The 18,409-nt window shown below is 40.1% G+C and overlaps 1 protein-coding gene across 4 annotated transcripts in view; it reads right to left on the reverse strand.

Annotated features, from left to right (window-relative positions):
• Positions 1-18,409, reverse strand: part of NRDE2 (NRDE-2, necessary for RNA interference, domain containing) — a 71,836-nt gene that overhangs the window by 32,358 nt on the left and 21,069 nt on the right. For 3 of the 4 annotated variants that reach the window (XR_008234542.1, XM_052782967.1, XM_052782965.1), the window contains exon 1: positions 2,455-2,616. The exons of the other annotated variant lie outside the window; for it this stretch is intronic. Coding sequence is in view for 2 of the 3 variants with exons in the window: in XM_052782967.1 (XP_052638927.1) it covers positions 2,455-2,533 (79 nt within the window). In the remaining variant the exon portion in view is untranslated. Of the gene's footprint in view, positions 1-2,454; positions 2,617-18,409 lie in introns of those variants that run through there. 4 annotated transcript variants of the gene reach the window in all.

Raw genomic sequence — 18,409 nt, forward strand, 5'->3', positions numbered from 1 at the left:
ATGTACTTGTTATTGTTCTACTCTACCATCCACATTTATGAGCACAACAGTAGAAGCAATCCAATGGCATTCTTTTTATACCTTCCCAAGGAAAAAAAAAATTAAAAATTTACAGTACATGTCTACAGAGACAATTTTTAAGAGTTACGCAAAGTCTTTTGTTGCATCTCAGAATCCTGAAAATCTGCTTTCAGCAAAAATCACTGCATCGTCTTACCTATAGAATAGTTCAGACTGTAAATAATGCTGTGCATAATGCTTACTACTGTCAGTAGGGTTAATTATTACCACTGCTCTGTTCACGGGTACTGATAAATTTGTAATTTATCTTCTACCAAAAACTAATTAAGCTTGACAACATAATTGTAAGAAACCATATGCAAAATTACTTTGCACTCTCGAGGTTGCTGCAACTCAGCAATCTACCAGGATAGGAAAAGCTTACAGCAATACTTCTGTTTCAGGCAGCACTTATATTTATAAATGGTTTAGAAAGGTTTGTAAGAGTATGAGACAGAGGTAGTCGGAGGAACGAAACATGGCCAGCATATTTACATTGTTACCTCAACTTTTACAATAAAACTACAAAGCAGTCCTAAATGACTGCAAAAGACACCTCAGTTTTGCATATCATGTTAAATACAACATACTCTGTGATCTCTGTATTATGATGGACTTTGGCTTCATATCAACTTTGAGGAAAGAGAGTCATCCATCAGAGAGATACCAAAGTTGCCCATCAAGTTCTCAAGTTCTCACAAGCTGAACATGTGAAATTTGATATATGCCACCATAAATGTGGTTCTGAGTTAATACTTAATTTTTATGACTTATACTGAAACGTGTTCTTAAAAACAAGTACAATATTGGCTATAACATAAACCAAACCATTTATGTTCCTTAAAGTTTTGTCAATAATTCTCACGCAAAAAACTTCCAGGAGACCAAAATGTAACTCAAACAGTGCTAATAACTGAAAACTAGATCCAAAAGTCAGTCTGAACATCTTTTTCTGTGTAATTTGATCCTCCAGACAGGTGGTCTGCAGTGACACAGACTACGCGTAACAAACCTAAAGGCTAAATTCCCAGAGTTTTAAAATATAAGCAAGGTCTTAGTACTAGAGAATTTTACTGTACCTCTGCCTGGCAGAGCAGCTCCTCTCTTCCTAGAAGCTGTAATCTGGGATCTTACTATGTCCACTACTCCCTGCACCGAGTGTCATTACCAGAAAATCTCCTAAATGTGGCTAGAACATCTCTGTACTGGCAGACTGAGTATTAACAGCTGCAATGCCATCGGGGGTAATGCAGAACTGGTTAGAACAAGAAGCTAACCCCAGCCTGTATTGCTAAAAGCTTCAGAAACTCATCATACTGACTGGACCAAATATGCAAGAAATTTAGCCTAGGTAAACGATTCTCTTAGTGCTTCCCCTTGCTGTGGTGTCTAGAGAATGGGCAGACTCAAGGGTGGTGGAAGCTGGCAAGCAAAAAGCATAGTTCAAAATATCTCCCAGCAGAATTAATAAACGTGCATACTTCAGAGACCCAGATAGGGTTCTTTACTCGTTTAATAAAAGCATAACTTGCTAGACAGCAACCATGACAGTAAGAATGATAAACTGAATCATAATCTCACTCACGACATTCCAAAAAATATCTTTTGCAACTAAAATTTGGCTTAGTAAGCAAGGAAATGAGAAAACACTTTTTAAGTTATCCAAGGCTAGTGGTTAAAAAAAAAAAAAACACAAACTACCACCTCGTTTTCAAACCTTCTCCACCACGCACAAAGACAACGTCCGCGTATTTTTCAAAGACGAGTATTTCTACAGCCATGCCTCCAGCACCTACCCGCAGACAGCTGCAAGCAATTCTGAACACACCTGAGAACCCGCCTATGAGAAGCCAGCACCATTTTTATGGGAATGTCCCTATTTCAGGTTCTCCCCGAAGTTACCTCACGGAAAGTAACTTCAATTCTAAGTATGACAACTTTATTCAAACCGGCAGCGACATGCCTTGCGCAGAGTACGCTCGTACTCTGCCCGTGTGGGAGGACCCCGGGCCGAGGGGCACACCACCCTCTGAAACAGCGCGTACACAGCGCGCTCGGCGGCGGGGCTGGCCGAACAGACGAGCCCCTCTGCCGCCCTCCCAAGCCTCCAGAGGCGTTGGACACAGACCGCCGCTGCCGGGCTCCCGCGCCCCAGCGCCAGCACCGCCCACGCCGCAACTCCATGGCAGGGGCGGAGCGCGCCCGCTCCGCAGCGCGGGCACGCACGGGCTACCGTGTCGGAGGGCGGGCGGCCGGAGCAGGCCCGACGGGGTGCGCGGAAGGGCCGGCACGGTGCAGAAGGCTCCGTGTGGAGGCGAGCGGCAGCAGAAGGGCCTCCCGGGGGCCGGGCCGCGGACGGCTGTTAGGGGAAAGAGGGTTCTCCCAGGACTTTACCTTTCCTGGAGCCCTCGCTGCTGCCGGTTGGGGGCTCCCCGGGCTCGGTGGCACTGGCAAAAGCCGGGAACAGGGCCATGTCTCAGCTTACCGCCACTACTATCTGCCCGAACTGCCCCGCAGAGCGGCGGGGCAAGATGGCGCCGCGGCGCCGAGCATGCTGGGAGGTGTAGTTCGCCCGTCCGACTTCCCAAAATGGCGGTGGGGCCCGGTGGACGGTGAGGGAAGGATGGTTCAGTGCTGGGGTGGCTTCGGGCGTCCTGCCTTCTCCAGGCCTCTGCGTATCTTGCGCTTTCCGCTGCCGTCAGTAAGGGGACTGGAGGAGGGAAGTGCGGGGGGAGGAGACGGGGATGCGGTTTCCAGAGCCAGCCTTTACTTCCCCACCACCCTGTCTTCCCTCCTGGGGTTCACTGGGAGGGAACACCTGAGCAACAGCTCGAGACTGGAATGCTCAGCTCTGTAAAGGAGAATGTTGTAAGAAGCCATGCTTCCTTTCTGTTAGTATCCACTGTATGTTTGAAGGCTCATCAAGCCAGACGGCCTGTCTCAAACACCAGTAGCGAGGGCTTAGGATAGAAATAACCTCCTGCAGTCAGTCAGTCCTTTATAATCTTCCTGACCAGGGAGTCGCCCATCATGTTTAATAGCATCCATGAGCCTGCCCTCCATAAAGGAACTGGAAAAATAATTTTTCATGCTTTTACACTTTGCACCTTCTTGGGCAGGATGTTCCACTTTTTAATTGCATATTGTCTGAAACAGTATTTTCTTTTTGTCTCAAGCCCAGTGCCTGATTCTTGCATTGTGAGGAAAAATAAGCGTCCCTATTGGCTTTCTCTGCAAAATTTTATACGCTGTTAAGATACTTCAGTACTCTCCTTTCTGGACTGAAAAGTGTGCCTTTTTTCTTCGTATATTAAAGCCACTCCATAATTTTCTCCTTGTTGAATTTCTTTAGTTTTTCTAACTCCTACACTAATACTACTGCATGACCAGAATTTCATGTAGTGATTAAGCTATAGTTGTACAATGGGTTTAGGGATTATATGGAATTAGAAGGACTGGTTTGTTTTCTGCTCCTTTCCCAATACCTTCTGATGATTCTGTTTGGCTTTTGGCCTCTCCTGAGCTACAATGTCTCTTAAGAGCCCATTCCTGAGTGGCAAAGATAACAGGTAACTATTGTGTATAGATGTTAGGATTAGCTTCCCTATACACACTGCTTCGCATGTACCAAGCTGATTTTTTTGGTAATTTTATAATTTTTTTCTAAAATACTTCAGCAACCTTTCTCAGTCAGCTTTCCATTTGATTATCCTGAATACTTTTGCACCATCTGCAGACTTTGTCAACTCTACGTTCACTGCCAGTAGCAGCCTTTTCGTAGAAGTTGAACAGTTAGATTGTGAGGAATCCCACTGGTGACTTCTTCCTTTAGAAAACTATAAAACTATTTCTTAATCCTTGTTTCCAGCCTTTAATTTATTATTAATCTATAAAATGCTATTCATTTTTATCAACCGGAGAGAATAATATAAGTACGGAGAAAAGAGGATTTGGAACAAAATAGTGGTCATGGACACTGATAGCCTGGAAGTCATCAAATGAGTGGGGCCTGATTGCCAACTTGGAAAGAATAGGCTTTAAAATGTATGCTCAGATACTGATGTGAAGCAATGTTTTTGTTCAAGTCTGTCAACATCTATCAAGTTTTGGAGTAAAACATTAGAATGTGGAAAATGCAGTACATAATATATAGAAATATATGTATGCCTAGAACTGATACAGAAGATAGGGAAAAAAAAAATCTAAAAGTAGTACATTACCAATTTGTGACCAAATTCTGAAGAGACAATTAAAAAAAACAGTATCTTTTCACATGCACTTTTTAGCCTTTTTCCTAAGAAGAGAAAACCTATGTAATTATGCTACCTGAACAAGCATTTGTTTTTCTGTCTGCCTGGCATAATTTCTCCAGGTAGTTTTAGAACTCGTGACCAATTTCAGCCAAATTTAACAGGAGATTACAGGTTATTACATTACTGCAAATTACATGAAAGCACGTGGCAACATAGAGCAGGATTTTCAGTGGGAGTGAAACTTCAGCGTGCATGCAGTTCATATTGGGAGTCTAACCTACTGGGAAAGTTGAGTCAGAACTCCTCTGCTCATGGAAGTATTTTTACAATCTTATTTGTAAATGCGTTTATTCTGCATACCTCAACACTGGGAAAACTACCACCTATCTACAGAAAATTAATTATTTCCCTATTCTCTTAGGAGCCAGACTCAAAGCCCTTTCAAGATACTGATGCTCTAGATGCATGATAAACTAAATGGATTTCATAACAAAAGCAGTTTATTTGCTGAATGTCATTATTCACATTGTCTCTCAGCTGCTCATAGTGATGGTAGCTAACAACTTCTCAACAAAGAGAATAGAGAAAATGTGCTTTTGAAAGTAAAGCAAATGACCAAAGAGTTTATAAGAATCCTAAATACAGATTTATGCCATGCATCCCTGAAAATTAGCCCCAATTATGGATAAAGAGAGGGATAAATTAACAAAAGGTGTTATTATTGTTGCCATACATATATTACTGTGACATCAAAAAACCCACCCACCATATTTAGCACGACCACATAAATGCAGGCAATATTTCCCCTTATTACAAGTGGAAGTTAAACTTGTGTGAATGTTGCTTTTAGATTATTGCATTTATTTGTACAAGTAGTTCCTATTTATCCAGAGTAGAAATTGCCTATGTAGTAAAATCTTCTACGTTGACATTTCCTTGACTTACTGAGTGAGCAATGCCCATTCTGATGAAACATAGTTTTCTGCAATGTATTTAGCCCCAAGTCTAACAAGTTTTATTTTGCAACTTTTGTCTTAAAACTCTGCAAAATGCATTTCAATAATGTTATATGAATACTTTATTAAGCCTTTACAGGCAAAAAGTACTATTATAAATAGATTGTTTGCCTCAACTCAGTTGAGCCAAGCCTTTTCTTAGGATTTAGTGAAGAACCTGACCAAAACACCTCTTGATGTCTAGAATGAAGTTACCTGAAACACTCAGCATTGTTTCTTCAGTCCTATCCTAATAACAGCAAACCATCAAGCCTTTTACAATACGGACAAAAACACAGCAGCTGTGTACAACAACAGTTCCTTGTTAATAAGAAGGAACTAACTAACTAACTAACTAGAGGAGCTAACAAGTTCCTTCCTTAACATTCTGATCCTCTTTTTACATTGTATCTACCTATTTAACATACTAAAGTCTGGTATAGTTAATATTTTTTATTAATAATCCATTTTAAGGATTTTTCTTCTTTGGAAAGCCTTAGGGTGAGTAATGTACTGAACTGCCTAGGCAGATGTGAGACTGATAGTTTTTAGTAGATTTGGGACTTGAGTTCTTTTGTATATTTTGACAAAAATCATAACATTATACTTGGGGACAAAAAAACCCCTCTCATCAGGTCCATAACATTTTCCTTATTACAATAAAACTGTAGTAGATATTTGTGAATCTGACTTTTGTGAAATGGATGCCATATGAAGCAGTAATTTGGGGCCCCTCACCAGGGCCTGAAAGGCCACAGCAGGCCAGCTTGGTTCGTAGCCTCACACATTCACATTTTGCTCTGTCATGGTCTCCATACCCTAACTTTACAGCCTGTGATATCATGCCTCTCGTATCTTTCATATTTTCTGTTGCTTCTCCACACTTTCTGCTTCCTCTGTAGTAAATACTGTAGTTAGTTCTTCCTTCCACTCTGATGATCAAGGAGCTCCTGCTAGGAATAGGTTTATCTCTCTGTAAGATATCAAGAGACTGTCCTCTTTACAAAGGAGGGTTTGTTCTCATATGCAAAAACTTACAGAACAAGCCTTATAGTACAGCACTATAAATGGTGTAATTTAAGGCATACAGTGGGTACCTTGAATAAAAGCATCAGAAATTAAGGCAGTCATTTTGAGTAAGGGCTACACTGCACTCACTTAAAGAAAGAAGCATCCCTAAAATATTGTAAAATTTTGTAAGACTGTAAGAGCAGAAGTCACGTTAGGGAGGACACAAAATAAGTTCTGACCACAGAGCTAGAGGGACAATTGGATGTATTTATGCGTGCCTTCTTTGGCTCCCCTGAACAACCCTTATGGGATGGATTAGCAAGCTTCCACCTCTGTGCTCCACCAGCCTTTTCAAACCTCCTTGACCTAACAAGTACTGCCAGCATCATGTGATGATGCACTTGTATCATGAGAAGAACGCTTATGCAGCTTAGCCTAAAAAGAAAATACATGGTTTTAATATGACACATTTAGCATGTTCCAACAGTAAGAGGAACTGGGTAAATGTAAAAGGAGGGTGCTATAGCTGTATTTCCCTGCAGTGAGACCTATGGAGCACAACGGGGTTTCCAGTAACACAGGTTCCTGTTCTGATGGTGTGCCAAGTTTCCAGCCTTCCTCTACATTTTCCCAGCCCCTTCTCAGGTTTCGTTCACTAAGAAACCCTTTTGTCTATGCCAACGCTACTCAGATGTATTGAGATCTACTGAGTAATTTTACCAAGGGCTAATTTTTTATTGAGACCTGCTCAGCAGGCAGAAATGTGAGAGCTCCGGTTTCAGCTCTGCCAGGTGTGATGCACTGCTGCCGGCCTGTAACTTCAGCACTCCATGTAACCTCCCATGGCCGGCCTCGCCAGGAGAACAATGCAGAAGAGATGATGTCCTGCAGGAGCATTGTGTGTTTGGGACTTTAATAACGGCTGATAAGGTCCCCGTAGCTATTTTATTTCCTTTTTCTACCCTGCTGTCAGGGTGCTGTGTGGGCTGGCAGCTCCTGGGGGGCCAGGAGCTGCGGGGGCCAGGCCAGGCGCTCCCCAGCCAGGAGCAGGGCACCAGGGGCAGCCCCAGTCCTGGAATCGGGCACCACCCTGGGGACAAGGACAGGCCAAGGCTGGGCTGGGACATGGGCCCACAGACATGCCCAGCTTGGCGGGGCCCATGGCCGGGCAGGGCAGGGCTATGGGGAGCTGGAGACCAGCCCTGCTGTGGCATCGCTGGGGCAGAGGCTGACATCCCCGGGGGGCTGACATGGGGTCCTGGGCCGCAGGCAGGGTGGTGGAGGCCCTGGGGAAAGCCGGGCAGGGGCAGTCGGGCCTGTCAGTCTCCTCAGGGACATGACACCTTCACCCCACTCCATTCCCCTTCGAAGCTGCTGTTACACTTCCAGCCCTTCACCCTTCCCATCTCTGCCGTTCACTTGAAGAGGGAGAGGACTGGCCTCCCCTGAGTCTGGATGTGGCCTGGCAGCCCCTGCTGCCATGCCGCCGACTCTCTGCCCTGCCTGCTTGCTTTCCCAGGTAACCAGATTCATGCCGTGAGCATGAGGCGTGACGTGGCTGGGACATTTCACAGAGGAAATGATGTAAAGCTCTCCGTCATCTCACGCTTTGCCATTGTTTGAGAGAGGCAGCTCAAGAAGATGTCTTCTAAGAAAAAATTCTTCTTAAATGTCTCGATATTATTCTCCCAATCCTCAAAACTGACAGATCAAAACTGAACATAGTTTGATACAAAGGTATAATAATTTTAGATGGTCTTTCAAAAGCACTTCTATTGTATTTTTAAAGGGAAATGAGCTGACTCATATTTAGCAACAAATTCCAATTACTAACTTGCTCTTCAGTTTTTAATTATATATTGTACATGTACATGTACAGTAAGTATTCTAGGTAAGGATATTGTATAATACTGCTATTAAATTTGATGTATCATATTTTACCTTCAAAGTACCTATTTTGCAGGTCAGTATGTATATACTTCCTAGAGTCTTTTATACAGAGATTTTGAAAATTATGTCATTGCTCATTGAAAATATGCAATTCTACTGCCTTCTTCTTCTTACAATGTAATAAATAATACCTGAATAAAATCTTAGCAGTTTAAGTTATTAATAAAACAGGGATATAAAATTACACAGAAGTGGTGCGAACATTTTTCCTTCAACAAGTAAAATTAAATAGAAAATAAACATATATAAGTTGATCTTATTCAGAGACGCATTACTGATAATATTTTTACAAAGGCTGTCAGGCCATCTTTCTAATGTTTTAATAAATCTGGTGATTTATTTACTGATCCAAGTTCTATCTGTAAAATCTTCAATTATGATAAGCTTGCTGGGTTATCAAATGCTTGCTGGGTAGATCAGCTATTACAGGTATGTTTGTGATTGACATACGTAATGAAGATAACTGGTTCAGTTCAGATATACATTCTGATTCTACACTTCAAAAACGTAAAGGAGATTTTTGCACTCAATTATTCAAGCTGCATGGCAGTGCTGGCCTTGAACTTTGAACTAAAGCCATGGTCAAACTGACCCTGTATGCATGTATGAAATATGTATACACTGTTCCATAACACAAAACAGAAACAGCAACCAAATTAATATGAAAAGCCTTTGTTTCAAAGCCATACTCTAGATAGGTCTGTAAGGTTTTTAGACATAAACCTCTGACTTGTAAAGTATTTTAACTTCTGCTGTACATGCATGTGTGCATATGTAAATATAAATCTGTATTTCTATATAGATTACAAAAAATGAGGGTCTTGATATTGTTCCCAGTACATTTACTGAGAATTTTGCTGTCAACAAAACTACACCCAGAAGAGGAAAGAGGTGTTTTGCAGACATAAGCAGAGCATTCTGTTTGGTAGAAGTGCCCACCCGCATTTTATACAAGCTTTCTCAGGACGAAGACTAGAGAATTTTAAGAAATTCTGAATGATCAGAACTTCCTATATATCTAAAACCCATGCAATTTTATCCAGTTTCTTTTTGTAGAGAAACAGAGGCAAGGCATTTGATTCCTGAAAAAAAAAAAACAAACAAAACCAACTGATCAAAAAAACCACACCACCCCCACCCTTATTTTTGGCCTATTTTTATATCTTGTACCCTGGAGGCCCACCATCCTTCTTTTTAAAACAACACAGGAATAGATATTCCTGTAAGAAAAATGCATTTGACATACTTCTTTTATTCTCAGACCAAAACAAGTAAGTGTTACATGCCATTCCAACAGAAAACATTCAACTTACTGCAGCATTTTGAGGTGGCTTTGTGGCTTCATCATGCAGCCACAGGTGAAGCTTCCAGTTACTGTAATGGGGTGTTTTTTTGGTGTCTTGGGATCATAGGATGAGATGTTTTAATTTGGGGAGGGGTAATATTCCTGATGAACCTTTCAAAATGCAGTCTATGAAACACAATTAGCATGCTTAAATAGTCAGTATTTAAAAAATAAATAGGCTACACTGTCTAACAGACAGGATTTTCCATTTTCTATTGCAGTTAGCAATTCTTCTGCACTTTCCCTGGGTGTCATGATTTCTTATGTAAATTCCATGCTAATTTCTCATTAGACTTTTCCCCCAAATAAATTTATCTAGCCATTTATCCCTAATCTCTAACCTTTTGTGAACATAGGTCTGGAAAGGATGGTCTGAGTCACTGAGTTCAGCCTTCTCTGCACAAAACCTTACCACGTAAGTCCGTTCGTATATTCCATTTTGAAATTTGTTGGGCTTTTCTACCCATAAGTCCTGTTGCGGGACAGGTCCAGAACCTCGATTTTCTGATGCTTAGAAACATCCTGACTTCCTCCTTAATTTCATTCAAGCTCTGTTTATATCCATCTGTTTCTGGGCCAGCATTTTCCTATGGCTTAAAATAGCTCTTTGCTTCACCAGGGTGCTAACCTGGATGTAATATATGCACAGACACTAATCATATGCCACTCTGCCTTTCTTCCGTTACACAATTTTAAATTTTTGTAAGATCGGTTGCTCAGTCCACTGAGCAATTTTTTGCACTTTTCTCAGTTCATATTCTGAACTAGAATTGTACACAGTATTCCAGATGCAGTGGTACTCTACAGAATAACCTACTTCTCATTCTCCACTAAAAACATTCTACAGCCCTGCATTTATCGTTTAGTTGGCTGAATCATACTAGTGGCTCATAATGACCATGATCAATAATTACACTTGGGCATTTCCAATCTATCACTTCCCCTGAATTAATCCCCCTATTATACCAGAAAATCTTGTTATTAATCCCTAAGGACATGGCCTTGTATTTTGCATTAAATTTAACTTTACTTCTATTACTCCAGGCTGCTAGGTCACCTGTTTTCTAGGAATTAAATTCTTGATATGGCTCATTGTGAGCAAGGCCTCTCAGTTTCTGCCATCAGCAAGTTTAATTAGCAAGCTCTTATTTTTGTGCCATTGCCTTTATTAAATAAGATTGGGCCAAATGCTGGTATAAGGAGCCCCACTTGAAATCCCTGTCTGGTCTCATAGTGCCCTTTCCAGCACAGACCTATTGTCACCCCTCTTTTAGTCACTTCTTTATCTAACTTACATTTCTTGTGCTACTTCCCATTTCAACTAATAATCTCACAAGTACTACATTGTCAAGTGCCTTCCTGAGATAAAAATCAATTAGATCTACCAGGTTTCCATCCATAAAAATTCTGCTGCCATTAAAGTACACTCATGGTCTACTTTTAGTAAAGTTGGACTGCATTTTATCCCATCTTCCATTTATATCCATAGTGTTCATTATTTTCAAAATTTATTTTAAAGCTTTGTGTGTTATTGTCAACTAACAAAATAATTACAAATATATTAAATGTTTATAAAAAGAAAAGTGAAGCTTGCTATATAGCACCACCACAATACAACAGATGGATTAAAATCTCTACCACAAGCCATAAAACTTCATGCCCTAGTTCTTTCATTAGTCAGTAATGCTTCCCCATTTGAGCAAGTTGATCCCTCCTAGTTCAGCTTCCATGCCACGGTTCTTTTCACTTTGTGTATATTCTTTTCTAACAGCAAACTTAGCTTTGACTTTCCTTTCTACATCTTTGTCTATTCTGAAAGCTGCAAAAATTACTCATTAGACTGGGGAATGTAGCTGGATTATATATAACCTCAGCGCTTTGAGGCTCAACCTTCTTTCTGTGCTAGTTGCAATGTGCTACCTACATCGCTAAATCATCTTTTGCTTTTTGTTTTACTCTTTTGCAAGATCTAGCTCTGGGTTAGGTTTGGCAATTTCTTCCTGGAGTCCTGCACCTCCAAGTCTCCAAGTCATAGCTTTCTTCATTAATTCATTTCCCTTCTTCATTCCATACAGACCTTTTCCTTGTTTTTACTCTGACTGCTGAGGTGGTTACTCATCCTGCTTCCATACTTGGAATGTAAATTCCAGATGGTTTTTGCATCTCTGAGTTAGATAAATTCCAGATCTCTGTCACGTTTAAGCTTCTGATTTATTCAGTCCATTTGAATACCTCAATTACTATGTCTAATCTACCAACATTTGTTCTTACAGTATTAAAAAAGCCCTCTGAAATTTTAATTGTTGAAACAGCTTTGTTTATTCTTCCATTTAATTTGGATTTTTCAACCAGGTGGGGATGGAGAGCAGACTGCTCTGTTTTTACTTTAAACGCAACCAGCTCTCTCTCCATCATTACTACCTACCTAAAATTAGTCTAAAATAGCATCAGTTTGTGCCCAGCAAAAAAAAATGCTTTGGTTGTCACTCACACAACTATCTGGGCTGTACTGCTATTAGTAGCTCATGTTTTCCACTGTACATCTGTGGGATACTTGGAAAGTAATGGGCACATAGTGAACAATCCAGACTCGATAAAATTGATCAATTTGTGAGCCAAGGATGTTTTGTAGGCAGCAGGCTTCAAGGATGCTTTGCTTGTGGACACATATTTAGCTAACGGTAGTAAGAGCATTCCAGATGCCTTTAGAAGGCCTTGAACAGAATAAACAAGAAGACAAAAAAAGAAAGATGCCAATTAGAAGAACACAGGTGCGCATTCCACGATAAAGGGAACTTGGCAAAGAACCTCAATTCCACAGCTTATCTTGACCAATTAGACTGAGACAAGTTTCGCATGTTTTAGTTAATACAACCAATTATGCCTTATGTTTATGCGCGTGTACAGTGTTGTTATAACCAATCACTAGGTGTAACTAGGCGCGTGGACAGCTCATGCTAACCAATCTCTAATTTGCTTATACGTGAACAGTAACTAGAATGAACATATAAACCGAGCTATCTTGGCAATAAAGTGGCATCTGCTTGATCATATTGATTGTGTGCAGTGTCCGTGACTTCCGCGTCAACATACATCTGCATTTTTTAATCTCTCTTCAACCTCGTCAGAAATCTCTCTTATCCCCATATTTCACCAACAACTGAGCTGTGATGCTTCCAGGAGATTTTCCTTTTTCCAATCTCCATTTGTGCTGCAAAATTCCATTAATTCAGCTGCCATCAACATTGCAAACTTTCCTCCAGTTTTCTAGAAAATTTCAGTTTGTAAATAATATCACATAGGTATCCATTATTGGTATTGAAAAGTTTTATTACCAGACAATTTGTATAATGCTTGAGTTGTATGCAATGTCACCTCTCTGACAGAATGCTGATTGCTGTCCCTAGACAACCGATATGACAGGCATTGAAACTAGTTGATAAATACATGGTAAAAAAAAAAATCTACAATATAACGAACTAGAATCCTGCTGTCCTGAACTATTACACTGTTCTTTCAGCACACGGAGGATTATTACACCTATAAAAACACCAACCTAACATACCTAAATTATGGATGGCATCAGTAAGTCACAATAATATATTAACTGGGACTAATCAACTATATATTTATTAAAATGAAATCCTCTATCTTATTAGCAGTGAAAGTCCTTTTATACAAACTGCAATTATTCTGCTGAAGTGCTGTTACTTTCGACCTGAAGAGCAGCAGTATGCTGCACAACCTTGAGAAGAGGAGAATGCATAGGCAAGTACCCTTGGTAGGCGCTATAATAGCATTAGGAAATTTAATTTTCATGTAGAGAAGAAAGGACATTAATTTTATTTTTATGGTCCTTCCTCAGAGGTATGACTGTGCTTCCATGCACTTCTTTTTCACCTTACCTGTCCCTCAGTGTTTTCCTACACCCATTAAATTGCATAAAAGTAGTTACTTTGGCTCAGAAGTCTGGAAAAAAACAGCTGTACATGCATTAAATGTATTGGGAGGAAAAGTAAGGGTGATGGTAATTCAAACCTAGTTCTCAGTGCAATAAAATAGCCTAAGCCAGAATAATTTGAATGTCCATGTACCTTCATCAAGGTATGAGTGAAAAAATATACATATGTCTATACGATTTTATATTTCATAGCTTATCTTATACACACATACAGGAGTGGAGCAGTTTGAAATTTACAAAATTCCAAGAAAATTGAGTATTTCAAAAATCTGCTACTGAGTGTGTACCACAAACACGAATATGCACAACTTCATCAAAGTTTGCAACAATCTTCCTTCCCATGTGAGCAGGAGGCTGGACTAGAAGACCTTCTGAAGGCCCTTCCAAGCTGACCCGTGCTATGATCCTGTATGAATTCTCCCTCCCTCTAGAATTCTCTTTCTCACAACCACAATTCCACATCCAGACATGCACAAAACCAGATGACAACCCTTTATCAAATAGCTCGCAGCATAAATCTGTCTCCCATATATACGTATTTCCTTTTTGGTACCCAAACTCAGGATGATCATCACCACACATGACCATTTGCGCACAAATGGCCAGTTATATATTGTTCCTTTTCTTTTTCCAATCACTCAGTATTGTACAACAATCATTTTTCTCACTGTCCATCCCAAATACTCTTTCCTCCCTTAATGAGTGTTACTTTCTTTTTTAATTCCCCTCAGATTCTTCATCACTTTCTCTCAGATCATCAATTTTGTTCAAAGCCATTGGGCTTTTGTGAACCCTGAGCTCATTTTCACAGCTGCAGCCATTATCTGAAATGCTTTCTGCCCATCTGGCTATAAGTAAATCCTTTTTGGTCAGAGGACTTCTTATCTATTTTCATTACTTCACTTTTGGCAGCACATGAAATCCACCCTCAGAAATACAAGTTTGGACATATGACTGGGATGGAACCAAGGCATTATGAAGACAAGGGAACAACAACCACCACATCAGTGCAGGCTAGAACTCAAAAGCTTGCAAAAGAAGCATTATGTGTGGTTCGGATGGGTGAGGGAATGTGATAAATATATGGAGTGTGAAGGATTATTTTCTCCTTTTTCACTCAACTCTATCAATCTGGCTGTGATTATACTCTGCTTCCCAAATAACTGTGCACATCTCTGCAGAACAGCAAAGTGGGAGGTAGCCATAGTAGCCTTGATGGATAAGATCTCTCTCATTATGTAATCATGCTTGAGAGGTCAAGCAGTGGAAACCAAAGCCCACAGCCAACAAAAAAAAAAAGTGTTCCTGAGCTTGTAATGAGTGACTCCATGAATGAAGAAGCCAGAAGATTGATTTCTATAACCAGTGTTGTTTGCTTAAAAAATGTTCCACGTTATGATTGAAATCATCTGGAATACTCTTCCTCAAATTCTTCTAAGTCGATGTGTCAATACATTGTCAATACATAAGTCAATAGATCAAGCATTCTGATGACCCCTCTCTAATAACAGTCTCAGTTACCTTTTTGAGGTAACTGGAGTGGTTCTAGCATTTTTTTCCCCACTGTAGATTAAAAGACTATAGATCTTGCCTCTTCAATTTATTCTACTGGTCTCATTTGTTAATAAATTTAGGATACAAAGTGGTATTGCCAACCTAAAGCATTTCTTATTCACTTAGGTGGAAAAGGAATGCAAACAAAAAGCCCTATTTCTCATTTACAGGTCATATTAACAAACAAAATACAGAAACAATGTTTTTTCTGTGTCCTGGGTTCAGCTGGGATAGAGTTAATTTTCACAGGAACCTGGGAGGGGGCACAGCCGGGACAGCTGACCTGAACTAGCCAAGGAGCTATTCCATACCATGTGACATCATGCTCAGTATATAAATGGGGAGCAGGCTGGGGGATTCTCTTGCCTTTCGGTGGGGGAACTGGCGGAGCGTTGGGTTCCAGGTGGTGAGCAGTTGCACTGTGCATCACTCGTTTTGTATATTCTTTTATTAGTACCGTTGTTGTTGTTGTAACTTCTCTTTTTATGTTGTCCCAGTAAATTGTCCTTATCTCAACCCTTGAGGTTGCGGTGTTTTGTTGTTTTGTTTTTTTTTCCTTTTCTCCTTTCTGATTCTCCTCCCCATCCCACCGGAGGGGGGTGGGAGGAGTGAGCGAGTGGCTGTGTGGTCCTTTGTTACCGGCTGGGCTGAAACCACGACATTCTGTAAGACATAATCCCACATATAGTGTGATCTGCTGTAGTTTTTCCTCGGCACATAGCTCACAGGCAGCACATTCCCTGCAAGACTCTCTGACATCGCTCAAGGCCTTAGAAAACTACTGCTGTAACTATCGGCCAGGTTGATACAGAACATAGCAGTTGTTTCCCCTAGAATATTAATTGCTCATGGAAAACAATACTTAGATAACAAAGCTCAGGCACACAGTCCTTATTATGTTGTCCATCGATCTTGCATTGTTGATTTTCCCATTTCCCAAAGAAGCATTTCCAACTTTCAACCACTGCCAGGTTGGGGACTGGATTCTTTTCCACTGTCCATTGTTAGAGGAATTAGGAATTTGCAGAGGGAAAAAAAATAACTTTATCTACTGCTCCAAACCACACTACCAATTAGCCAGAAGCTGGAGAGTTTTTGAGGGGTTAAATACCAGACAAGGTAAGCCAATGTGTCTAGCTCAAAGCAAAAATTAGGCATGTCTGATCTGCAGCACAAGTCCAGAGACAGATCTGTATAGGGCAACCGTAGATACCTCTCAACATGTTTTGTTGCTGAACTTCTGAATACAGAGAGTCCTTCCATTAGACTAAAAGGAGAGCAATGGCATTTATTACTCATCTTAACATATCTTAACATCTGTTTAGCCATCTGGTAGATGAGATATAGGTGAGGTATAGGTTCTGGTTGTATTTCTAACAAATGAAGCCACAGTTCTGTTTCCATTGAAATGAATGTGAGCTTCTCTGCACCTCCATTCAGACAGAGGAAATCCTCACATGCACCTGATGGATGTTGGTTTTATAGGTTATCTTTCTTCTCACTATAGATTTGAAGAAAAATAGTTCATTTTGCTACTTGAGATCTTGAGGGGACAGGTTAAAATACAAAAGAAAGGAGACATTAACCTTTATCCTACTAAAGGTTAAACACCTCTGGAATCTTATGAGGCTTGATCCCTGAACGTTACAGGACCAAGGTTGCTCATGATTTAAAATACTAGACTGGAAAAATAATTAAAAGTTCCATTTAGTATTGTCTCCTTTCCTCTTCAGACAAGTGAAAAGCTTTGCTTTATTGAGGGAGAAGTATTGGGAAAATTACCCAATAAAATCTCAGTACCCCAAGTGTATTATTCCTCATGATCAAAAGACACCAGAGAAAGAATTGTAAGGAGCATGTAGAAATAGGAATAAAGTCTTTCTCTAGAGCAACTTGAGATCATGTGAAAAATAATTACATGACAGAAAAGGGTAAAAGAGTCAGAAAAATGTAAAACTCTACTGAATTTGTATAATTAAGTATTATTTGTCAAAAATTTCTTGCACAAGTAGAAGAGTATCATTTAACTATGGAAAACCTCTAAAATGCTTCAGTGACAGTTTATTATTCCATACATTTTACTTTGATAAACAGCCTTAGTCCACTAATTTCTATCTACTCTTTTCATTGTTATCTGCATTAGATATGAGCTGTTCTCTGCATAATTTAGCCTAGCAATTACATTAGGTTATTATTCCAAACTAGAAATCATATATAAAAAAAGTACAGAAAATCCATATAGAAGTAAACAGAAATGCAGCTAACACACAAATACATACCTGACCATATTTACGCAATTTATTAATGACTAAGAAATTATTATTAGTGTTCATCAGTATATCCAGAACAACTTCATTAATATTTAAAGTATAGCCAACCATGGTAGACAATCTTGTACTAGAAGTTATAAAGCACTGCAGCTGTACTTCCCAGGAATCGTAACCATGGATTTCTGGTATTTAGGACTGTTCAAAGTCCTAAAATCCAAGTAACACTGAAATGGTATTCTACCACCTTTGCTACCAAAAGGGTGCCAGTGAGTTTTAGAATGAAGTACTTCTTTTGAGCTAAGCATATTGCTGTTTTAATGAAGAAAGCACACCATATGCTTAAATCACAAACTTCTGGCACAAATAAAAAACTTCTGGCACCTACCCACTGAAAGGGGAAGATGCACTCCACCCCAAACTATGTTACGGCCTTTGGCAGAAGCTTACAGTAGCCTCATACGAACTGTGGAACCTCTAAACACTGTCAAAGCAGCCTTCATTTAGGCAGAGCTACATAAAGCAGGCTCTGCTAGGTTCATCCAAGTCCATTTATAGAACACTGTACCTTGGGTCTGTGAGTTGGTATCCCAAATTTGTTAGCAAACAAATCAGTAACAATATACTGGAAAGGAAAAAACCTAAAATGTTGACATTATAGAAGTGCTTGAACAGCCATAATCATTAATGGAGGCCCTGTACTAGAGTACCACTACTGAAATATGAACCCTGAAGACTTCAAGACCTAGTCTAGAAAGCATCCTATTTTAAAATGCTAAGGTCAGGGTTTTTCATTGGCTGCCAGTAAATTGCTACTCAGAAAATAACTATCTAAGAAAGGTAAATTAATAGGACTAGCAGTTGCAGACAAGCCCAGAGATAAGCACATTCAGATAATCAGCGCAATACGTTCAGTGAGTTGTCAGGAACATAGATAAGTTGGGCAGAGGTGCAAGGAGAGACTAAAGAGGAGAGGGAGGGAGGAAAGCAGTAAGAAAAGCTAGAGTTAGAAA

The sequence above is a fragment of the Harpia harpyja genome, chromosome 3 (genome assembly GCF_026419915.1).
Source record: "Harpia harpyja isolate bHarHar1 chromosome 3, bHarHar1 primary haplotype, whole genome shotgun sequence".
Taxonomy (NCBI): domain Eukaryota; kingdom Metazoa; phylum Chordata; class Aves; order Accipitriformes; family Accipitridae; genus Harpia; species Harpia harpyja.